This window comes from Equus caballus, chromosome 10 (assembly GCF_041296265.1).
Source record: "Equus caballus isolate H_3958 breed thoroughbred chromosome 10, TB-T2T, whole genome shotgun sequence".
Taxonomy (NCBI): Eukaryota; Metazoa; Chordata; class Mammalia; order Perissodactyla; family Equidae; genus Equus; species Equus caballus.
In genome coordinates this window covers 45,012,980-45,038,877 of record NC_091693.1, presented here as the reverse complement: position 1 = coordinate 45,038,877, position 25,898 = coordinate 45,012,980, and the positions used below count along the sequence as shown (strand labels likewise).

Sequence of the window (25,898 nt, the reverse complement as noted above, 5' to 3'; positions counted from 1 at the left end):
TGAGTATCCCAGGCCACCAAAGTGGAGCACACGAACTTAACCAGTGCTCCACCGGGCTGGCCCAAAAATGTTCCTTCCATAGCCAATACAAGCTAGCAACATGGTTAACAACCAGCTAATAAAATTCCTGAGAATTTAGCCATGGACTTTCCTGCGCTAGTATGAGGCAGCTCCAGCTCACCATTGATTCTAGGATAACTGGTTATCCATAATATGAAAAAACAGTAATTGGACCTTTATATCACACCACCTATGAATATTAATTTAAGTTGAATTAAATATCTGAAATGTCAAAAACGAAGTTAGATGTGAAATGTGAAAAGCAAAAGTTAGAAAACTAAAAGCAGCAACAAAACAATAGTACATCCTCTTGACTCCTGGGTAAGAAACGATTCTTAAATGATATGAAATCCACAAGCCACAAAGGGAAGGCTCGAGCCATCTAATTTCGTTTAAGACAAACATTTCTGAACTTTAAAATGTATCATTTAAAAAGTGACAAAACAAGCCACAGCCCAAGAGGAAATATTTGCAACTCATATAAATTCAGAATTTTAAAAGAATTCCTACATATCAATAAGGAAAAGATAACCCAATAGAAAAATAGACAAAGACATGTGCAGTTAATTTACAGCGGAGACAATCTAAGTGGCAAATCTAAGGAAGGGAGGGAGGGAGAAAAAAAAAAGAAAAGCAGCTCAGTCTCACTCATGTGAGGTGTCCTGGATAGGGTTCAGTCTGGAAAGCAACGTTTGCACTCAGTCAGTCAAAACAGGAAATTTAATACAGAGGCTTTGGAAACCCCAAAAGTAAGTCAACCAAGAGATGTAACTGCAGGAACCCCTAGGCTGGAAAGAAAAGAGAAGAAAGGGTGTTTTCAGAATCTAGGGCCCGAGCTGCTCAGCGGGCACTGGCCGGAGAAGAGGGTATCTGGCAGAGCGGAGCCATGGCGGGGGCTGGACAGGGGGATCTGGGACCATGGAGGAGAGAACGCACTCCATGGAGGGGAGCCCACCAGAGGCAGTGTGAACTGGGAGAAAGGCTCCAGCATCTCCCTTAAGTCTCCCACAGATGCTTCCCATTAGCTGAAGGTACGTGGAAGCCAGCGAGCAGGGTCCTTGGGAACCATCCTCGCAGAGATGGGCAAACAGGTAAAGGCCCAACGCATCAGGGGCCTGCAGAGGACAGCTACAATGAGACCATTTCGTATCCGTTAGCTCTGGACTATTTCTAAAGTCAAGCCATAAAAGCGTTTTAAAAATATGGATTGATGAGAACTCCAATATGCTGCTAGTGAGCAGGCAAATTGGCACAGTCAATTTTAAAAATGGGGTTTGTTTTCCCTCTAGTAAAATTGAAGTTGCACACAACTGTGACCTAGAAATTCTACTCCTAGTTATAAATTCCAGAGAAAATTCTCACATATATGCACTAGGAAACATGTACAAGAATAGTAACCATTTTGGGATCATTAAAAAATTGGAAACAGGGGCTGGCCCCGTGGCTCAGCGATTAAGTTTCCGCGCTCCGCTGTGGCGGCCCAGGGTTTCACCAGTTCGAATTTTGGGCAAGGACATGGCACCACTCATCAAGCCATGCTGAGGCGGCGTCCCACATGCCACAACTAGAAGGACCCACAACCAAAAACACACAACTATGTACGGGGTGGGGGGGGGGCGGCTTTGGGAGAAAAAGGAAAAATAAAATCTTTAAAAAAAAAGTTAGTTTTTTTTAAAAAAAATTGGAAACAATTTCAATGTCCAGCAATAGGAGAATCGATTTTGTAAAATATGTTATATATTCATACAATAATGGAACACTATATCACGGTTACAGTGAATGAACCAGTGCTTCATGTATCAACACGGATTTACCCCTCAGACATGCTGTTAAAACAAAGCAAGGGGCAGAGGACGAGGCACAATATCATCCACATAAAGTTTAAAAACATAGAAGACCATTTTGTGTTTTCCATGGGGATGTGGTTTAGGACGATGTGCATAATTAGTGGAGGTATAAAGACGTGCATGGGAATGATACACACCCAATTCAGGGTCGTGGTAACCCTGGGAGGTGTAGAGACAGGCATGGTGGAAGGGTCCCCAGGAGTCTTCAGCGATATTGAAATGCTTTGTTCCTCAAGCGAGGTTGGCAGTACTTGCCTGTTTATTACATTTTCTCTCTACCTTTTTGTATGTCTGAAGTATTTGATTTTTATTAAAAAGATAAAGAAGTGCTGGCATCAAATTATTAATTAAAAATATTAATCCTAATGTTTGTCAAAACTCTGAAATGTGTTTGCAAGAACCTGTAACACACAGCTGGTGTAAGAGAGAGCAATGGTTCATAACGTGCCCATTTGTTTATTACTCCAGATGTTTCTGAACTTACAAGGAACTTGTGAGCTTTCCTTCGAAAAGCTCAGCTTCTTCGTTTCATCAAACAAAGCCAGGGCATTTTTGTGATAGTGGCTGACATTTATGAAGCACCTACTCTGCCCCAGGCACCACCATCCCCATTGTCCACGTGAGAAAAACAGCTTCGGAGAGGAAGTCAATGTCCCAGGCCGCCCGGCTCGGCTCCCCCGGGATGCAGCGGGCTCCAGAGCCTTCTCCACGCTCTCTCTGCGGCCCCTCCCGGGGCAGTCATTATTTTTCTGTCTCACTTCTGAGTCATTTTTTAACAAGGATAGATAGAATAAGGGTCCTTCTGACAGTTTCTAGACTGTGGAGCTTTCTCATTTCACAGACTGGACAACGAGATCCAGAGGGCTCCCTCAGGACAGGGGAGGCCCCCTGTCAGGAGCGGCCCGGCCCTGCCCGGCGCCCGCGGTCCTCTGAGACCCGGCCGAGCCGTCAGACCCGCTGGATTCGTCCAGCTCGGCCGCCTTCCGACGCCTGACTCCGTTTCTCGAAGCTTCATCACCAACAGAGACAGCAGTGCCCACCTCCCTCGGTTTGTCTGAGTTAAAGGAGAGAGGGAGAAAGCTCAGCACCGTGCTGTCCACACCCTCTCTGAGACCGTGATCCCGGGCGGGGCCCAGGGCGCCCCTCTTCCCAAGTCCACGTCCGGTCACCTCACACTGAGCCCGGCCGCAGTGGGCGCGTCTGCGCCACAGAAACTGGCCAATTCCACAAATCAGGGCTCTTTTTGTGTGAGAGCCGGTGGTTAAACGCTTACCGGCAACCCCTGCAGGGCTGCTGGAAGGTGCTTTGGCAATTGAAAAGCCCTGTATAAATATGAGCAATTATTATTTAAGATTTAAGGACCAAGAGAACGAGGAGAGCCGCTGGGGGTGGAAGCAGCTCGCCGAGCACGCGTCCTGCGCCTCGGGGACACGCGCCGCGGGCCGCAAGCTCGGGCTCCTCCCCGGACCCCGCGCCCTGGGGCGAGCCCGGCCCGGTCGCCGGCCCAGCAGATGCCGTCCTGATGTCCCTTCTCACGCGGTGTTGTGTTCTTCCCGAGCCCCGGGAGTGAGGCTTCCCGTGCCCCTTCCTGCCTGGGGAGGGAGAGCGCCGCTTCTCCTGGTTTATTCTGCAGAATTCCCGCCTCGCTGAAGGTTTAGAATAGCAAATTCAACATGTTAAAATATGATGAATATACGTGTTGAAAAACCCCACACTTCATAGAGAGAGGTGATGATGAGACTCTAGATGCTGTGCAATGATTTCTGTGATTTTTTTTCTAAACGGCACAAGAATGCGGCTATTCTGAGAATTGCCTGGTGATGATTCTCGTATAAATATTAACTTGCTCAAAAAGTGGGAAATTCTTAGCACGACAAACAGCTGAACGTATTTTACTAAAAATTTTGGCAGCCTTTTCCCTTTGACATGTTTAAAGAGCAAGTGCAGAAATAACCGCTGTCCTCAGCATGTTCTGAGAGGAAATAGAACTGTAATGTCGCGCAGACACTCAGCAGACGCTACCGCCACGACACCCCTCCCCGCGCTCGTCACCGGCCGCTGAGACGGCTAATTAGAAAATCCGAAGTCAGAACAGAAGCTCTTTGAATTTGAGAAAGCCGCCAGCTCATTTTCAGATTTATCTCCAAGGGCCCAGTTGCTACAAAGCAATGGACAAAATGTATTACAACATGTAAATGGTTTCTTCCTCCACCCACAGCTGAGCTTCTGCAGACCGTGTGTGGTTTTTACTTGCCTGACTTTCATTATTTAACGTTTTCCATTGAACCAGAATTGAAGGTGTCTCATCACGGCCCAGCTTGTCATTAGCCTCTCAGGCCTGTCCCCTCCAGAATGTTCTCCGCACTCTGACACTAGACGACTCTGCCTGGGATTTCAGTCAACCACATATCAGCTTCACAGGTGCCTCCTGTGCTATTTATTTTGGTAAAATCTAAATTGATTTACATCTCTAAGCTTATTCTTGTCCTAAGCACTAATACCTGTGAAAGCAAACATATGATTAGCTCTTCTACAATAAAAGAAAAATACACACAAAACTTATCTGATAAAGGACTTATATATAGAATATATAAAGAATATACAACTCAGTAACAAGAAGAAAAACAGTATAATTTAAACATGGGCAAAAGATTTAAAGAGACACCCTACAGAAGACAATACGCCAATGACCAAGAAGCACGTGATAATGTGTTCAACACCAATAGACGTGGGACAAGTGCAGATTAAAACCACAAGAAGATACCACTACACATTCAAATTGAAAAGACGAATAATTCAAAGTTGGTGAGTATGTGGCATAACTGAGGTTCTCATACAACACTGATAGGAATGTAAAATGGTCCAAGTTGGAGGGAAAAAACTGGCATTTTCTTGAAAGTTTGAAACACTACATTCAAAAGCATGATTATCTAATTAGTACATGTCTCTACATTAGGCCTAGAAATATGTACAGAATAAAATAGGATTAAAAAAATTTAAATATAGTTACCATATGACCCAGCACTTTTAGTTATTCATCCAAGAGAAATGAAAAAAAATACGTCCACAAAAAGACTTGGACATGAATGTCCTGGGCATGGGGACAATAACAAGCTTCTTTCTGAGTGGTCCCCAGTTCTAAGAGCTGCGTGCTTCGTGGACGGATGGGGGCATTAGCGTAAGGTCCTCTCAGCCTGCTTCTCCTGGGATGGAAACATTGCCTCGTCATCTTACTGTGTTGCACCCAAGGTAAAGCTTCCACTCCAGGATGGGGACTGGGCGGCAGAAGGGAACTTTAACCAGGAAGGAAAACACCTTTTTGCATTTTAGATAGATCACTCTGGCATTCTGTGCCGAGGCAACCCTGGGTGAAGATAATTCACAACAAAACCAAAGCGGACGGATAACAAGAGACTGGGACTGGTTGAGGTTTCACTTTTCCTTTTTAATTTATTAGCTACAATTCTAAATATTGTAGACCAAACAGAGTCTGGTTCATCTGTCCAAGGGGGAGGGGGTCTGTAGCTCTCAACAGATGCAGCCCCAACCTATTTTAGGACAAGTGTATGTGGTAGAGAAGGTGGACCAGAGAGGACGCTGTAACTGAGCCCTGCCAGCATAATGAAGTCGAGTAAGCTGGAGAGAGAAAGCTCCTCTCGCTGCGCTCCTGTTCTAGCATGTTAAGGTAAAAATTGAGGGCATATAACACTACCTAGACAAAAGACAATTATCCTACCTTGGACAAGTTTCTCTCTGTTCTCCTTATAGACTGTGGTAGGCAGAATGGCCCCCCCAAAGATCTCAACCCCCTAATGCCTGCAAACTTTGACTAGGTTATATTAAATAGCAAAAGAGACTTTGCAGCTATAAAGGTACAGATTAAGATGAGGAGATTATCTTTGATTATCTGGGTGGGCCCGAACTAATCATGTGAGCCCTTAAAAGCAGGGAACTTTCTCTAGCTAGAGCAAGAAGGATGTAGCAGAAGTAAATTCAGAGAAATTTGAAGCATGAGAGGGACTGGATCTACCAAGGCTGCAGGGGCCACCTACATAGCATGAGAAGGAACATGGGTGGTTTTTTACAAGCAAAGACTGGCCCCCAACTGACAGCTAGCAAGGAAATGGGGACCTCAGTCCTCCATCCACAAGGAACTGAATTCTGCTAACAACCTGAATGAGCTGGGAAGCAGAGTCTTCCCCAGAGCCTCCAGAGAAGAGCCCAGCCCAGCAGACAACCTGAGTTCCGCTTTTGCAAGAGTTCAGCAGAGGACCCAGCTGAGCCCTGTTGTGTCCAGACTTCTGAGCCATGGAACTGTGAAATAACGAACAGGTGTTATTTTAAGTCACTACGTTTGTGGTAATTTGTTCTGGCAGCAATAGAAAACTAACACATAAACACATTTTTAAAAAAGAAGCAAGCAAGCAGAATTCTCAAGCAAAAGTGACTTTGAGTATAATTCTCTTTCCTCATTGCGTGCTGTAGTTGAGTTCTTTGCTCAAGAATAAGTTACAATCTATAGTTAAGTATAGTTACAATCTATACTCCCATCTCTGCTTCTCAGTATGCAGCTGTATTCAATGGGAGACTGAAGCTCTGTTTAGGGGATTTCCTCTCCAAGCCCTTCTGGAACACAGTGGAATGCAGAATGGATTTCAGTGAGATCAAGGAGGCAACAGGAAGAACAATTATCAGGCTAATGTACTAATCCAGTTGAGGGACCGCAGATGCAGGGCTGGCTAGTATGGAGAAGTCAGATTAGAGAGGGAGACATCGATACCGAACGGTCCTAGAAGGGCTGGCTAGGTGGAAGGTAGTACCGGTGAATCAGAGAATTCAAGAGGAGGAATAGACCTGGGGAGAGATGATCATGGTGAAAGCAGAGTTTGGGACACGGTGAGTTTGAGGGGCTTGTGGAACATCCAGGTGGGATCCAGGCGGTAACTGGATATTGAAAACTGAAGCTCAGCTGATTCTCAATTAGAGACTCGAATTTGGAATTATTAACGTATTGGTTCAGAAGATGTTTATGGGTTTTCTTTTGCTTTAATAAAACACAGTAAGAAGAGAAATGAGGGAAAGATACATATAGAGAGAAACAGAGAAGAGATTTTGTTTGCTCGAGGTAATTTGAAAGGATTGGTGGAGAGAGAAGGATACAAAAGACGAGAAAGCTGTTGGCTAAGGCAGAACTAATTGATATATTACTAATAAACTACAAAAAAAGGTGTGCCCAGAAAGTTCATGATTGATCTTAGAGGAGAAAAGGGAGGTGGTCCACATGGAGGCAGAAGCTAGAGAAAGTTCCTGTTAGCCACCAGGGAGCGCTGCCAGCCCAGGACAGCTAGTTCCTGCCAGGGTGAAGGAGGATGTGGGTGGAGTTGGCTACTGAGGAGGAGCACAGGGGGAGACGGCAGTGTTCAACCGGCCACTTGCACATAGGGAGCTTCATAAGCTCGTGTTTGTTGTTTGAGGAAGGTTAATACTGTGTTCCTCTTTAGTATATCATTCATTCAGTGAAGATTAGCTATTTATGAAATCATTTACAGGGAAATTAGAGACTCCTCCCACCCCCCCATTTCTGTGAAAACACTGCTGCTATCTTGAATAAAACCGAAAAAGCTGTTAGCTTATGCAGTCGCCACCTATGCAATCAACAGTTTCCTTACAATGACTTCTTGCTACCTTTGGCTGAACCCCAATCTGTGAAAGTATGTGACGGTTGCACCCAGCAGCAGGGAGAGAGAGCAGAAAGCTGCCCAGAGTCTAGAGCTCAGGAGGGCTCCCTGCTGAACTGCCCACTGTGGGGAAAGCAGCCAGCGTGGAAGGTACCCTTTAGGACAGAGCGATCCTCATCGTCCCAGCTCATCTAGTATGGGCTCAAAAAGAAGTAAAATCTAACCCATTCCAAAGCACCAAGTGATTATTTTAGGCCATGAGACCAGATGCTACACTTCATTATCTTTCCTGATGCCTCTGGTTTGGGCTAAGAATCCAAACAGCCGTCAAGGTTCTCTGAAACTAACACGTTTAATCCAAAGCTGCTTGTGTAAAGTGTTTCTAGAATCTTTCATTGTTGCCTTTTTAAATTCCCCAGGACACCGACCCAATATTGTTGCATTCAAACACATTTCAACACAAGGATTAAAAAGTTCTTAAGTATACTTTTATTCTTCTCTGTATCAATGCCAGATACATACACACAAAATGTCTGGATCACTTAATAAGTTATAACATTCCATGTTTTAATAGTAATAACAAGTACATAAATGACCATTTCCTGAGTTAACAGTACAATGTAAAATTTAATCTGTATTGCTAATAAGACATTTTATAGCATAGAAATGTGATCAAAATGATCCTTTCTCACATCATAAAACACAGGAGCTTACTGTAGAACAGTGATACACTTTAAATGGTAAGGAACTTTGTGACTCATAACACAGAATCCTGCATGTACTTGCTGCCATGATTGACTTTCTAGGTCAAATATCAGTAGTAAAATAAGTTATGGTATAAAATAAAGTCAACAGTTACCTATACCGCAGGGACGCTTGATTTCATTTAAGAAACTGAAGCCTGGCTTCTAGTTAACCTTTCGGTATATACAAAAATGTTCTCTTAAAAAACTCTAAGTATTCACAAATTTAGATAAAACAGTTGAGTAAAGGACAATGACAGCTCTTCGTTACGCTGTAAAGCTATGGATCTCATCTTTGGAAAAGTTCAGCTCATGCAGAAATCTGAAAAACACGTACAAAACATGTTTCTTAGGGAAAATGTTTAAAACGAAAGAAGCAAGATCAAAGTTTACCATCATAACCACAGTCCTTTTTCATTTCCCCATTTAGAATGTACTTTCTAAAAAAAAAAACCACAATTCTAAAAAATTAACAATAATTCCTTAATATCATCAAATACCTAGTCAGTGTTCAAATTTTCAGTTGTCTCATAAATGCCATAATTTTTAAACGTCTGTTTGAATCAGGATTTAATCAAAGTCTACTCATTGTGATTGGCTGATACGTCCTTTAGGGATCTTTAGATCTACGAGATCCCCTCCCTCTTTCTCTCTTTGTCCTGCATTTTATTTGCGGACAAAATCAGAATTTTATGTGTCGAGTCTCCATAATCATTTTGCTGCATCCCTGTGGTATACTTTAATAATCTGCTCCAATATCCTCTTATTTCCCACAATTTAATAATTGGATCTAGAGGCTCATCAGATACAGGTTCAACTCTGTGACGAGACTACTTCACAGGCAGTGTTCCTCCATCAGGGGGCACACAACACCTGGGTGCCGCCCTTTCTGGATGCTAATAACCGTTCACGGTCTCCGTCCACATGCTCTAGCCGATGAGGGACTGAAGCTGGTGATATTCACTTCTATTATTCTTTCTTCGTTTATCAGTGGAGGCATTCTATGAAGAAAAACTCTGCTCATTTATTATGCGGTTACCTACTAGCATGTCTTGGACAAAAAAGTCAGAGTAAACGCTTGATTTTTTCCCCTTTCCTCACCAGTTTTCAAGGTAAGCAGTTGATCCCCTGGAATCCTGTCTTCATTCTCCCCCACTGAACAGGAAAAGCACGAATATTGCTTAAGTATAATTCAACTTGGAAAACAGTATAAATGGAGGCTAAAATCTTAGAAGTAGCTCTGTTTAAAATGCTGCTGAAAATAATAAACACTTATTTAGTACTTACTGTATGTAGTCACTGTGCTGAGCACCTCACCTGCACAGGCATTAGTATTTATTCCCTTTTACAGGGGACTGCACTAAAGCTGAGAGAGGTTAAGTAACTGACCCCAGACACCCAGCTAATGATTGTATAATGACTATAAGTGGTAGAGCTGGGACTCAAACCCAAATTGGCAGCTTCTAGAGCGCACACACATATTCAGACAAAGGGACGGTATGGCACAGGAGTTAGGAAGGCCAACTTGGTGCAGCAGTCAAGCCCCTCACTCTCTGAACCCATCCCACCTCTCCAGCCATACCGCCTGCCTCTCCCTGGCAAGTGGTTTCACTCTAGCCACACGAGTCTAGTCTTCTGAATCCTGCACCCTTACTGTGCCTGCTCCTTCTCTCCCTGCCTGTACTACCTCCTCTGACTGGCATGTCTTAGTCATCATTCAAAGCACACAGTCCTTCTGACCATGTAGCTCCCCTCTCCCCAGTACACACCCCCCAGTAAAAGGAACTTGTCTCTCCCTGAATTTCCATAACACCTTGTTTTTTTTTAAATTTTTTTATTGAGTTAAAGATAGGTTACAATCTTATGAAATTTCAGTTGTACATTACTGTTTGTTAGTCGTGTTGTAGGTGCACCCCTTCACCCTTTGCGCCCACGCCCCCACCCCACCTTTCCCCCGGTAGCCACTAATCTGTTCTCTTTGTCTGTATTTTTTAATTCCTCACATGAGTGGAGTCATACAGAGATTGTCCTTCTCTATCTGGCTTATTTCACTTAACATAATTCCCTCAAGGTCCATCCACGTTGTTGTGAATGGGATGATTTTATCCTTTTTTATGGCTGAGTAGTATTCCATTGTGTATATATATATATATATATATATATATATATATATATATATATACCACATCTTCTCTATCCAATCATCTGTTGATGGGCACTTAGGTTGCTTCCACGTCTTGGCTTTTGTAAATAATGCTGCAATGAACATTGGGGTGCATGGGACTTTTGGAATTGCTGATTTCAAGCTCTCTGGATAGATACCCAGTAGTGGGATAGCTGGATCGTATGGTAGTTCTATTTTTAATTTTTTGAGGAATCTCCATACTGTTTTCCATAGTGGCTGCACCAGTTTGCATTCCCACCAACAGCGTATGAGGGTTCCTTTTTCTCCACAATCTCGCCAACATTTGTTACTACTTGTTTTGGTTATTTTTGTCATTCTAATGGCTGTAAGGTGATATCTTAGTGTAGTTTTGATTTGCGTTTCCCTGATGATCAGCGATGATGAGCATCTTTTCATGTGCCTATTGGCCATCCAGATATCTTCTTTGGAGAAATATCTGTTCATGTTTCCTGTCCATTTTTTGATCAGGTTGTTTGATTTTTTGTTGTTGAGTTGTGTGAGTTCTTTATGTAGTATAGATATTAACCCTTTGTCAGATGTATGACTTGCAAATATTTTTTCCCAGTTAGTGGGTTGTTTGTTTCAATCCTGTTTTCCTTTGCCTTGAAGAAGCTCTTTAGTCTGATGAAGTCCCATTTGTTTATTCTTTCTATTGTTTCCCTTGTCTGAGAAGACATGGTGCCCGAAAAGATCCTTTTAATACTGATGTCAAAGAGTATATTGCCTACATTTTCTTCTAAACACCTTGTTTTTATCTCTAGTAAATCTATTTATGATATTCTGAGTTATATTAGAGTTACCAGTATGTGCATTTGTTTCCACCACTAGACAGTGTGGGCCTTGAAAGCAAGGACCGTTTTATTCATATGTAATAAACAAAGTGGGTATTTAATGGATGAAAGGACCTTTACTGGCCAAGTAATTATAAGCTCTTTATCTATATTAAAAAAAAAATAGGCTTCTTAGTCTTTCTCTGTTATTACATCATACAAATTTGACAAATTTTCACTAAATATGACAAGTATGTTTGGAACGGTCATGCTTATGTAGCAGTCATGAGATTAACTTTGGAGGGTGCTAGGAGTAGCCACTCCAAAGAAAGAGTCATTTTTCAGGACAGCAAAAACTATTAGAGACTCCCGCACCTGCCAAGTAGGAGATATACCACATCCGTTAAGATGGTGAAGACAAGGAAATCAGAGAAGTGAGTCCTGAATTGAAACCCACAAGCACAGACACTATGAATTACAAGTACTGATTTGAATCAAGCTTCATCTCACAGGGCAACTCTATGCAGCACGTTTAAGGGCGAGCAACACGGGGATCCATACATGATGACTACTCCTGGGTCATTCTGGGCAAGCCAGCTAGCAAAGCACAGAGGGATCAGCTCTGAGGTGAAGCTGAGAAAACAAAGCTGTAGAGATTACACTCAATTTTTAAAAATGCAAAAATACTAGGATCTTGGTTACCTTCTACTCAATTAGACATATACTGAGGCGCCAGTTTGCAAGGAAGTGGGCTGGGCCTCAGATGGAACCAGAACGAAGAGCCCTCAAGATGGCCATTATTGATAGGAGGAAATGACCCACTTCCGTCAGGAGGCTGTAGAAGGGTTCCCTCATCAGTCAGTAGATAGTGGATTAGCTAGCCTTAAAGACAGTCTCTTTCAATGCTGAAGACTTTATGGTTCCAATCATTTAAAACTATTTTTATACTGCAATCTATAAAGTAAGCCTTAAGACACTTCTAAAATAGCAGGATCAATAAAGTAGAAGACAGTGTCGCTCTCAGCTTTTTGTCATGAAAAATTATTTTATATTAAACCATATTGTTAGTCTTCACTATAATTTTAATAGTTTTGTTTGAGCTTTAAAGAGTAAAAATTTAAATAGTAATTTAAAATTTTTTTATAAGTTGAGAGAGGTTAAACAGAAAAACATTTTTCTGAAAGTTTTAAAACCCAGAAAAACACAAATGCAATTAAAATACATTTTAAATACAACATGGAGAGAAACACTTTTTAACGTCTTTGTTTATTTACTGAGGTCAATCTTTCTCACAATTAAAATTTAAAATAAAACAGCAAGAGAAAATTGTCTAGAATATGTTACGTTCAGTCATACACCAAACAAGGAAAAACAGGGCATTTAAGGCAGTTATATTTTAAAGTGATCTAGAAACCCAAGAGTGGCTATATTTAACCAAATATTATAAAGGGTCATTTTAGTACTAAATCAGATCACGGTGAATTTCGAGTAAGATGGCCACTACTATTGACTTTTCATTATCCAGAGTTCAACTCTTAGTCTTGGCTTACTTATGTTCCTGTCTCTCCTTTTTGTCTTGCTGTCTGGCTCTCAATCACTGTATCATTTCCTCACTCTCACTCGGTTGCAGAGAATGAAGAATCAAAAGTGACAATGAGATGACCATTGGTATTAATTACTATATATTATGAAGCTTTGGTGGAAGAAGAGGTTGAATCTAATGTCCCAAATAAGATTTGGCACCAAGCTTGTGCCTGTGTCCATTAGCAGAGATCATCAAGAGCTGGCTGTCCTGTACTTTTTTTTTTTTTTAAAGATTGGCACCTGAGCTAACAACTGTTGCCAATCTTTTTTTTTTTCCTGCTTTTTCTCCCCAAATCCCCCCAGTACATAGTTGTATATTTTAGTTGTAGGTCCTTCTAGTTGTGGCATGTGGGACGCCACCATAACATGGCCTAATGAGCGGTGTCATGTCTGCACCCAGGATCTGAACCCTGGGCCGCCGAAGCAGAGCGCGCGAACTTAACCACTTGGCCATGGGGCCAGCCCCTGTCCTATACTGCTGTGTTCTTCTCTAACTCTAACTCTTGGCCTCCAACCCTTCACCTGCATGAAGATTCTTAGGCTGCAACAGCCTATTACGTGCTGGTTCATATGAACTGGAAGAACTGGGAGCTGAATCAACTGCTTTTTATAGAGATCTTCCCTCCGCGGTGTTGGGTATTTTTTTCCCTACCACATTGCTACTCACTTTATTCCTTGTTCTGTAAATGGCGTTGGTCCACAAATGCAGATGAGGACTTTGGATTTGTCTGAACTTCTTTTCAAAAATTCAGAAAGAAGCGCTGGTGAAACGTGTCCCTGTTTGCCATTCCATTCAGAAATAGGCGCTGAGAGAACAAATTCAACATCAAATCTGGAGAAAAGAAACATTTTTTAAAAGTCTATTAAGTTAAACATATTATCAACAGTTTCAAATTCACTAAAACATCTTTTTTCCCCATCAAAAACAATTTAATATATAAAGATTGGTACACTTGCTGGGAAAGCACTGGAATCGGTTATAAGCAGAGATTTAACAAAAAGATACCGGTAAATCCATATTTACTGAAGATTAGCTTCTGCTACAGAGGAGAAGAGTAATTTGACACTTTTTACTGAACTCATTAGAAAGAGCTCCAAGGTATCACAGGGAACTCCACATTTCCATTAATAATCTGCTCGTATAAATCAGAGTGAAGACCAATTACCAGTGACACGCGCATTTTAATCTCTGACTCATCTCCAGTGAATTCTAGGCCTTTATAACCAGTGGCCTATTTGGTTTCTCACTGATACGGTCTCAACAGCCTCAACCTCAGCTTACCATCTCCCTAACCCACCCCGACGTTATTTCTGTGAATGGCACCACAGCCCACTTGGTTGCACAAGCCAGAAAGCTGTGATTTATCTGCCTCAACCTCTGTATCCAAATTGTCACCAAGTCCTGGCTCCTAACCACGTGTCTCCTTCTCTCAGTCTTCAAGGTCGCAGTGCTGCCCATTCTCCTCCTTTTTGGTAATGCTTCTCCCGTGTCTCACTATTTAGTTCTTAAGTCTAATATGATTTTACAGGGAAGCCTTGCGGCCCCACCACAGCCCTTACTTTAGGTTGTAATGTGTGGCACCAAGATGATTATTTTATTAATCTCTGCCTTCCCCCATCAGACCATAAACTCCACGAGACCACGTTTGGGACCATGTTTGCTTTGGCTATCACTCATGCCTAGTGGCCAACACACAGGAAGCTCTCAAATACGATGGAGTGAAACACATGAAAGAAAAAGAAAGGATCCAGAATTAATATGAGAAAGAAGAGCATCCAACCAAGTCTCATGTCACCACACACCATTTCTTCCCGCAGCTTTGTAATCTGTTAAGTGAACTGCCAGTGAAGAATCACAGTCATTTCAGAGTTCTATACTGTACCTGCTCCCTTTGCTCCATTTTAGCAAACACAATTAATTTTTACCATTTTCAGTAGCATCAGATCAAATGCATTTCTACATTTTCCCATGAGTAACTGAGATTTTCTCAAGAGTAGCAGGAATTAATTATACATTACTCTCAATCTTAAGAAAAAGTTAAAGTGTTTCTCTTGTGAGGTGGCCCGGGGAGCCAAACACCAGAACAGGAACAAGACGTAGCTAGCACAGCTGCCCTCACGTCACTGTGTGCAGCTGGGTTAACGTTCCCAAGAGCTGAGAAGCCAGCGCAGGCATGTGGGCCAACTCAGAGTACCAGTCGGGGGCCAGAGAACCAGCCCAGCTCTCACCCAGACCCCGCTCTCTAGCTCTTATTGTCCATTTGTGGAACAAGGTGGGAAAACTACATAACCTCTTACAATTCTAATATTCTGATTTTATATTAAAAAACCCTGTAGAAGGATTTCCCTCCCCTCAAACCCAGCAATCTCAAACACGAATCAGCTAATCTTACGATATTTCTAAAATGGTGCAGCCGCTACGGAAAAACAATTTGGCAGCTCTTCAAAAAGTTAAACACGGAGCTCTCATTCCAAGATGGCGCCGTGAGTAGTCCTCTTTGTCTCTCGCCCTTCGAGTCTACAATTATTTGGACACTTATCGCTTGACAAAGGATATCCAGACAGCATCTCAGGACGTCTGAGACACCCACGCGACTATACATCGGAAGGCGGACGGACTTTCCTCCGGGAGGATGTGGAAATAGGTGAAAACTCTCCGACCCCGACGGGCAGCCTAGTACCCGCAAGCGGCTTTCTTCCAACGGACGCCCCCAGAGGATCCACACACATCTAGGGCAGGAGCGAGAACACAACAGAGGAGCGACGGTGGAAACAGGTGACCAGAACCCTACTTAAACCCCCTGCAATTACTCCTAAACGCAGAGGGAAACTTTGGAGTTGCACACCTGAGCCCGCGGGGAGAGTCTCTCTCCGCCATTGGCGGGGAGACCCAGCCTGGTGCTCGGGGCGCCCGGAGGGTCCCAGAGAGACGCCCGCCCCGGGGGACTAGGGATTGCCGGAGATCTCGGAGAGGACCGGGGCGGGGGAACTTTCAAAGGCGCATCCGGCGACCCGGTGGGGAAGCGCCGGAGCTCCGCCAGGCAGCAGACAAAACTCTCTGTCTGCCAGTAGCAGAGGGGCCACGCTGAGCACTCAGGGCTCCCGGCAGAGGCCCGGAAAGAAGCCCAGAGGGCGGGGCGACCCCCAGCTGCCGTTGCCCGCCCCGGGGGACTAGGGATTGCCGGAGATCTCGGAGAGGACCGGGGCGGGGGAACTTTCAAAGGCGCATCCGGCGACCCGGTGGGGAAGCGCCGGAGCTCCGCCAGGCAGCAGACAAAACTCTCTGTCTGCCAGTAGCAGAGGGGCCACGCTGAGCACTCAGGGCTCCCGGCAGAGGCCCGGAGAGAAGCCCAGAGGGCGGGGCGACCCCCAGCTGCCGTTGCCCGCCCCGGGGGACTAGGGATTGCTGGAGATCTCGGAGAGGACCGGGGCGGGGGAACTTTCAAAGGCGCATCCGGCGACCCGGTGGGGAAGCGCCGGAGCTCCGCCAGGCAGCAGACAAAACTCTCTGTCTGCCAGTAGCAGAGGGGCCACGCTGAGCACTCAGGGCTCCCGGCAGAGGCCCGGAGAGAAGCCCAGAGGGCGGGGCGACCCCCAGCTGCCATTGCCCGCCCCGGGGGACTAGGGATTGCCGGAGATCTCGGAGAGGACCGGGGCGGGGGAACTTTCAAAGGCGCATCCGGCGACCCGGTGGGGAAGCGCCGGAGCTCCGCCAGGCAGCAGACAAAACTCTCTGTCTGCCGGTAGCAGAGGGGCCACGCTGAGCATTCAGAGCTCCCGGCAGAGGCCCGGAGAGAAGCCCAGAGGATGGGGCGACCCCCAGCTGCCGTTGCCCACCCGGTGAGGCTAGGGATTGCCGGAGATCTTGGAGAGGACTGGGGCTGGAGAGAGTTCCAGAGACCCAGCTTAGTAGCCTAGGGGGAAACCCTACAGGCTCACAGAAGCCTTAGGGAAAGCCTCTGCACAGCACCAGTAGAAGGCACCCAGCCGCCAGCCACAAGGCTGGAAGACCCCAGGGCAAAAGCAGCATAGCTAGGTGTACTAACCACAGACTGTAGAAGATGCCAATAGCTCTCCTGCGACCCATAGAGGACAAGTGAGATTTGGTGGGTGCCGACAGCAACGGAGCGACAAATATAAGTGATCCCACCCCTGGCCGCTGGAAAAGCCCATAACACCGTTGCAGACCCCAAGGAGAGAGCGCATCTAGGTGGGCAACAACAGTAGGCCCCTGCAGCCTGAAGCCCCCCGTGACGGCCCCCACGGCAGAGGAGGGAATCCAAAGGGCCACTGTGGCTACGAAGAGGGGCCCAGGCCCAGTTAGCAACTACGGACAGGGTTCCTGGTTGGTGAAGTATAAACAGCTGCTCCCCCCACCGCAGCAGCTGAAACAAGTGAAAGGAGCAACTAAACTCTATCTCCATGCGGAGGCACAAATCAACATCATCAAGCAATATGAAAAAATACATTAAATCTCCAGAACAGAAAGAAAGTAACAAATACACAGAAAACAATCCCAAAGAAAATGAGATATATAACCTAAATGATGATGACTTCAAAACAGCCATCATTAAAATACTCACTGAGTTAAGAGAGAATTCTGACCGACAACTCAACGAGTTCAGGAGCTATGTCACAAAAGAGTTTGATACGATAAAGAAGAACCAAACAGAAATATTGGAAATGAAGAACACAATAGAGGAGATTAAGAAAAATCTAGATGCTCTGAACAGTAGGGCCGATAATATGGAGGAAAGAATTAGCAATTTGGAAGATGGCAATATAGAATTGTTGCAGGCACAGGAGGAGAGAGAAGCAAGACTTAAAAGAAATGAAGAAACTCTCCGAGAATTATCAGACACAATTAGGAGATGCAACGTAAGGATTATAGGTATACCAGAGGGAGAAGAGAAGGAGAAAGGGGCAGAAAACCTATTCAAAGAAATAATGGCTGAGAACTTCCCAAATCTGGTGAGGGAGATGGATCTTCAGGTGACAGAAGCCAATAGATCTCCAAACTTTATCAATGCAAGAAGACCAACTCCACGGCATATAGTAGTGAAGCTAGCAAAAGTCAACGACAAGGAGAAAATATTAAGGACAGCCAGGCAAAAGAAACTAACCTACAAAGGAACCCCCATCAGGCTATCAGCAGATTTCTCAGCAGAAACTTTACAGGCTAGAAGAGAGTGGAATGATATATTCAAAAATCTGAAGGACAAAAACCTACAGCCGAGAATTCTCTACCCAGCGAAAATATCCTTCAAATACGATGGAGAAATAAAAACTTTCCCAGATAAACAAAAATTAAGGGAGTTCATTGCCACAAAACCTCCTCTTCAGGAAATCCTCAGGAAAACCCTCATTCCTGAAAAATCCAAAAAAGGAAAGGGGCTACAAAACCAAGAGCAGAGGAGATAAGTAGAAGGACAACAACAGAGAGTAGCAGCTCTACATCAGAACAGATTAAACCATGGGACGAGAAACAAAGGAAACTGAAGAAAACCGGAAAACAAGACACAAAATGGTAGTGGTAGGTCCCCACGTCTCAATAATCACTCTAAATGTAAATGGATTGAACTCCCCAATCAAAAGACACAGAGTGGCAGGATGGATCAAAGAACAAGATCCAACAATATGCTGCCTCCAGGAAACACACCTCAGCCCCAAAGACAAACACAGACTCAGAGTGAAGGGATGGAGAACAATACTCCAAGCTAATAATGAACAAAAGAAAGCAGGTGTCGCTATACTAATATCAGACAAGGTAGATTTCAAAGCAAAACAGATAAAGAAAGACAAAGAGGGACAGTATATAATGATAAAAGGGACTCTCCACCAAGAAGACATAACACTTATAAATATATACGCACCCAACACAGGAGCACCAAAATTTGTAAAGCAACTCTTAATAGAACTAAAAGAAGACATCAACAACAATACAATAATAGTAGGGGACCTCAACACACCATTAACACCAATGGACAGAACATCCAGACAGAAAATCAACAAGGAAATAATAGAATTAAATGAAAAATTAGACCAGATGGACTTAATAGATATATATAGAACACTTCATCCAAAAACAGCAGGTTACACATTCTTCTCAAGTGCACATGGAACATTCTCAAGGATTGACCATATTTTGGGAACCAAAGCAAACATCAATAAATACAAGAGAGTTGAAATAATATCAAGCATCTTTTCTGATCATAACGCTATTAAACTAGAAATCAACTACAAGAAAAAAGCAGAGAAAGGTGCAAAAATGTGGAGACTAAACAACACGCTTCTCAACAAACAATGGATCATTGAAGAAATTAAAGAAGAAATCAAATATTATCTGGAGACAAATGAAAATGAGAACACGACATACCAAATCATTTGGGATGCAGCAAAAGCAGTCCTAAGAGGGAAATTCATCGCAATACAGGCTCACCTCACTAAACAAGAAAAAGCTCACGTAAGCAACCTCAAACGACACCTAACAGAACTAGAAAAAGAAGAACAAACAAGGCCCAGAGTCAGTAGAAGGAGGGAAATAATAAAAATAAGAGCAGAAATAAACGATATGGAAACAAAAAAGACAATAGAAAGGATCAATGAAACAAAGAGTTGGTTCTTCGAAAGAATTAACAAAATTGACAAACCCCTAGCCAGACTCACCAAGAAAAGAAGAGAGAAATCGCAAATTAATAAAATCAGGAATGACAGAGGAGAAATCACAACAGATACCAATGAAATACAAGAGATCATAAGAGAATACTATGAAAAACTATATGCCAACAAATTGAACAACCTGGAAGAAATGGACAAATTCCTAGACTCCTACAATCTCCCCAAACTGAATCAGGAAGAAATGGAGAATCTGAATAGACCAATCACAAGTAAGGAAATAGAAACGGTAATCAAAAACCTCCCCAAAAATAAGAGTCCAGGACCAGACGGCTTCTCTGGAGAATTCTACCAAACATTCAAAGAAGACTTAATACCTATTCTCCTCAAACTGTTCCAGAAAATTGAGAAAGATGGAGAACTCCCTAACACATTCTATGAAGCCAACATCACTCTGATCCCCAAACCTGACAAGGACAACACAAAGAAGGAGAACTACAGGCCGATATCACTGATGAACATAGATGCAAAAATCCTCAACAAAATTTTGGCTAACCGATTACAGCAATACATCAAAAAGATTATACACCATGATCAAGTGGGATTTATACCAGGGACACAGGGATGGTTCAACATCCGCAAGTCAATCAACGTGATACACTACATCAACAAAATGAAAACCAAAAACCACATGATCATCTCAATAGATGCAGAGAAAGCATTCGACAAGATCCAACACCCATTTATGATAAAAACCCTCAGTAAAATGGGTATAGAAGGAAAGTACCTCAACATAATAAAGGCCATATATGATAGACCCACAGCCAACATCATACTCAATGGACAAAAGCTGAAAGCCATCCCTCTGAGGACAGGAACAAGACAAGGGTGCCCACTTTCACCACTCCTATTCAACATAGTTCTGGAGGTGCTGGCCAGAGCAATTCGGCAGGAAAAAGAAATAAAAGGAATCCAAATAGGTAACGAAGAAGTAAAACTCTCGTTGTTTGCAGACGACATGATCTTATACATAGAAAACCCCAAAGAATCCACAGAAAAACTATTAGAAATAATCAACAACTACAGCAAAGTAGCAGGGTATAAAATTAACGTGCATAAATCAGTAGCATTTCTATACACTAACAATAAACTAACAGAAAAAGAACTCAAGAACTCTATCCCATTCACAATCGCAACGAAAAGAATAAAATACCTTGGGATAAACTTAACCAAGGAAGTGAAGGATCTATACAATGAAAACTACAAGACTTTCTTGAAAGAAATAGGCGATGACATAAAGAGATGGAAAAACATTCCTTGCACATGGATTGGAAGAATAAACATAGTTAAAATGTCCATACTACCTAAAGCAATATACAGGTTCAATGCTATCCCAATCAGAATCCCAAGAACATTCTTCACAGAAATTGAACAAACAATCCTAAAATTCATATGGGGCAACAAAAGACCGCGAATTGCTAAAGCAATCCTGAGCAAGAAAAACAAAGCCGGCGGAATCACAATCCCCGATTTCAAAACATACTACAAAGCTACAGTGATCAAAACAGCATGGTACTGGTACAAAAACAGGTCCACAGATCAATGGAACAGAATTGAAAGCCCAGAGATAAAACCACACATCTATGGACAGCTAATCTTCGACAAAGGAGCAGAGGGCCTACAATGGAGAAAAGAAAGTCTCTTCAACAAATGGTGCTGGGAAAACTGGACAGCCACATGCAAAAGATTGAAAATTGACCATTCTTTTTCACCACACACCAAAATAAACTCAAAATGGATCAAAGACCTAAAGATTAGGCCTGAGACAATAAGTCTTTTGGAAGAGAATATAGGCAGTACACTCTTTGACATCAGTTTCAAAAGAATCTTTTCGGACACTGTAACTCCTCAGTTGAGGGAAACAATAGAAAGAATAAACAAATGGGACTTCATCAGACTAAAGAGCTTCTTCAAGGCAAGGGAAAACAGGATTGAAACAAAAAAACAGCTCACTAATTGGGAAAAAATATTTACAAGCCACTTATCCGACAAAGGGTTAATCTCCATAATATACAAAGAACTCACACTGCTTAACAACAAAAAAACAAACAACCCGATCAAAAAATGGGCAGAGGACATGAACAGACATTTCTCAAAAGAAGATATGAATATGGCCAATAGACACATGAAAAGATGTTCATCATCGCTAATCATCAGGGAAATGCAAATCAAAACTACACTAAGATATCACCTTACCCCCGTTAGATTGGCAAAAACATCCAAAACCAAGAACGACAAATGTTGGAGAGGTTGTGGAGAAAGAGGAACCCTCATACACTGTTGGTGGGAATGCAAACTGGTACAGCCACTATGGAAAACAGTATGGAGATTTCTCAAAAAGTTAAAAATAGAAATACCCTATGACCCAGCCATCCCATTACTGGGTATCTATCCTAAGAACCTGATATCAGATATCTCAAGAGTCCGTTGCACCCCTATGTTCATCGCAGCATTATTTACAATAGCCAAGACGTGGAACCAGCCTACATGCCCAGAAACTGATGATTGGATAAAGAAGATGTGGTATATATACACAATGGAATACTACTCAGCCATAAAAAAAGACGAAATTGGCCCATTCACAACAATGTGGATGGACCTCGAGGGCATTATGTTAAGCGAAATAAGTCAGTCAGAGAAAGACGAACTCTATATGACTCCACTCATAGGTGGAAATTAGCATATTGATAAGGAGATCTGATCGGTGGTTACCAGGGAAAAGGGGGGGTGGGGGGAGGGTACGGAGGGGGAAGAGGTGTACCCACAACATGACTAACAAAAATGTACAACTGAAATCTCACAAGGTTGTAATCTATCATAACATTAATAAATAAATAAATAAAAAAAAAAAAAAAAAAAAAAAAGAATTGGATGAAATTACAAAAAAAAAAAAAAAAAAAAAAAAACCCTGTAGAATGTTTTATTTCTTACCTTCAAGGTTCCCATTTAGTTTTGGCAGCAATACTAACCCACCCTATACAAAACTGCCTCCCCACATACTTTCTTTCACTAATTTATTTTTCCTTCCTAGCACTTAAGATAGTTTTAGATAATTCTGGAATGTGATATTTGTTTACTGTGAGGGTGGGGTCCTTGTCTCTCTTGTTCAATACCGTATCAGGCCTGGCTCGAGATAAGTGTTATAAAAATACCTGTTAAGTGAATAAAGGAATTTATTTACAAAGAAGCCATACTAGCTAAAAATAAAAATTTCACTTAGAAGAACAAAGCTATATGCTGGCACCTATGAAATCACACATAAAATGTACGTGAATCCATAAGCGCATTTTTCTGGAAAGAAGGTCCATAACCTTTCATCAGATTACCAAAGGGGATCTAAAAGCAGCTGCAGAACCACTACTTGAAGAAATTTCCAATTTTATGTAGACAGTTGGATAAAAGATAGAAACTGTCTTGTTAAATTGAAAATAAACGTCTCCTCTGCCTCTATGTCCACAAGTCTACCACTGGAATAAAACCACTAAGATATAAGAGGCAATACTGGCATCCCTGTCATCTGTAAAAATTCACAGTTTTCCTAATGAGATGCTTTAAAAAAAGCCTAATCAGTGGCATGCTTTCTGCAGGAATCTAGCAAAGGGTGAAACATAACTTGAGATCCTTACACACACGGTATAAACTTCTCATGATTGTATTTATTCACAAGGTGGTCCCTGGGGTCTGCCTTCTGGGCACTCAATGGAAAAAGCAGGCAGGAGGCATGGATGCAATTTTTAAGGATATTGTAAAGGCTGCTATCCTGCTTATCTCCTTCTTCACAGGACTAGAAAAGAGCTTAAACTGGAGGAGGGGCAATCCAGCGAAGACTCAAGAATACTTTAATGAAGGATTTCTTATACCATATCAAGATATAGATGGTTGCTGTGGAAACTTCTAGATTTTTCTGAATGAAGCCCAACTTACTGTCTGAAACAGTTACAGCTTTGAGGCATTATGGCGCATGCTGGTAAACGTCCTGAAATTCCTTTCTGCTCTATGATTTCAAAAGTGCCAGAAAGAACTAGAACTCTTGAAAAGGTTACCTGAAAATAAATTTAGATAATCCATAAAGTGCAAATCAACATAAAAACAAGAAGGAGAAAGAGACAGAGAGAATAGGCCTGCTTCTGATGAATGCCTGTGTGGAAGTAAATAAGTTTGTCCAAAAAAATTATGTAAAGCAGACTGATAACGATCTGAGATTTAAAAATCTGGAAATACAGATGTATTCATTCAGTCTAAATCAGAGCCTGCACTCACCCAACTTATTCCCTCCTCCTCCAGCCCATGAGCCTCTAACACCCACCTCCTCCGTAGTTCCTGCCCCTGTCCCCTCCCTTCCTATTTTCACTGCCACACCTCCAGGTCAGGTCCCTATACCTCTTGTCTAAAATACTGCTCTAAAACCTTAGCCCTAAGCTATCTGACATCATTGCTATATTCGTTCTCCTTAAAAGTCCCAATCCAGTCTGGCAACTCTGCTTAAAAAGCTTCCGTGTTCCTCACTGCTCACCGAACAGTATTTCAGAGCATTTGGGGCCCCAGTTTTTCCTGGTTTCTCTAGCTAAAGAAAATACTAGAAAACAGCAGGAAAACTTGTTGTTTGCTCGTGGGAAAAATAGCGCACAAGATAAACAGCTAGGGGTTAAAATTTGATAAAATATACATATTACGGGAACATTTCTCAAAATGAAATCTGATGCAACGCTCGTGTTCTTCCAGATGTTAGTGGCATTCCATGAAAAAGCTAACCTATCAAGTAAATTTAGGACTACTGGGTTAAAAAAGTTAAGCAGATTTCTTTAGAATTTCTCAAAGGCTTGAATATGCTAAGTTCAGAGTAAAATTTCAAGAAGGTAATATGGTGCACACTGTTTCTCAAACTTCTTTAATCATAGAACCCTTGGGGGGGAAACACATGAACATTTCAAGGAACATATTTCAAGAAACACGCCGTTTGAGGAACATCTTGGAGGAACAGGGAGTGGTATAAGGGTCCAGGTTAGGGGCCCATATATCTGAGTGTATCACAGGCTGGGGCAAAAGAACGGGGTTGGGCATATTCTTCAATGTACTTATGCTTCTAGAATACTGGCTTTTGCTACCTTAAATGGGACTAATACAGTGCTAGTCCCAATACTGACACCAGAGTACAAAAACATGGTCATTATCTACAGAGCCCATCAGTAACAAAGGGAAATGAGCTGCCGAATATTGCTGGGACTTCCCATCTCCATCTAGGACATATTTATTTAATATATGCATTACACTCAAGGTGTTTCATCACCTGATTTTAGCCTACCCTATTTCTCCAACTGTAAAAAAGAGGATGAGAAGTGATGACCACTAAGATTCCTTCTAATATGGATATAAGATTTAATGGTTTTATTTTCACAAAGTTATTTCACATTGTTCTCCTTCATGCACTATATTTATTTCAACAAAAACAAAACTGGACTCTGCTCTTTTGCTAAAGCAGTCAACAAACTGGCCCTCAGATCTTTTTACTCATAAAATCCTACTACCCAAATTTCTTTTCCTGTTCACAGAAATGCTGTTTCCCAAAGCCCAGCTCAAAAGCCCCTTCTTCCATGAAGTTCTGATATCCCCACCCTTACACAAATAGAATCCTCTTTCCTCTCCCTAGACTTCAACAGCGCGTGATTCGTTCCTCTCAAGGCACAGACTTCAGGTCCCTGCTCTACTTCAGAACTTCTCCCCAGGGGGTAGTCGTACTCATTCTTTATCTCTTCTCAGCGTTAAGCACGTTCTGCAAACTGTGAGCTCACAGATGCCTGAAGTGCTGCATACGTCTGCTGGTGCCCATAACTGGTGTCTAATTCCTTCCCCATTCTTTGCGCCCACTCCCTTGCTGCTTGGAATCCTTTTCTTTTTCTCTTCCCCTTGTGCCCCAACCATTAACCTCATCCTTTCTAGGAGAAAAATAACGACACTAACAATTTTAAGTGTGCTGGAACAATGTTCTGCGCTGATATTTTGCCTTTCTAGAGGCTGTTTGTCAAAATGCACCAACAGCCTTGGTACACTGTGACTTAGCGATTCTTCTGATGAATTTTTATCCTGCACAGTTAGAGAGGTACAGAACCACTTGTAATCACTATGTCAAACAGCAGGGGATTGGTTAAGTAAATTATGGCATGCTTACACGACTGAATACAACACAGCTATTAAAAATCACAGTACTGTGCAGGTTTTCCCAGCTGGCACTAACATTTTGGGCTGGATAATTCTTTTTTGTGGGGCTGTCCTGTGTACTTCAGGATGTTAGCAGCATTCCTGGCCTCTATCAACTAGGCGCCCTCAGTTATGATGATAAAAAATGTCTCCAGATGTAA

General features: G+C 42.6%; 1 protein-coding gene across 4 annotated transcripts in view; it reads right to left on the bottom strand.

Annotated features, from left to right (window-relative positions):
* Window positions 1-8,051: 8,051 nt before the first annotated feature.
* CYB5R4 (cytochrome b5 reductase 4) overlaps window positions 8,052-25,898 on the bottom strand; it is a 97,132-nt gene continuing 79,285 nt past the window's right edge. For all 4 annotated transcript variants that reach the window (XM_070223519.1, XM_023650752.2, XM_001499913.7 and 1 more), the window contains 2 exons: window positions 13,535-13,699; window positions 8,052-8,650 (listed from right to left, as the gene is read on the bottom strand). In XM_070223519.1, coding sequence (XP_070079620.1) covers window positions 8,596-8,650; window positions 13,535-13,699 — 220 coding nt within the window. In that variant the 3' untranslated portion in view covers window positions 8,052-8,595. The remainder of the gene's footprint in view (window positions 8,651-13,534; window positions 13,700-25,898) is intronic.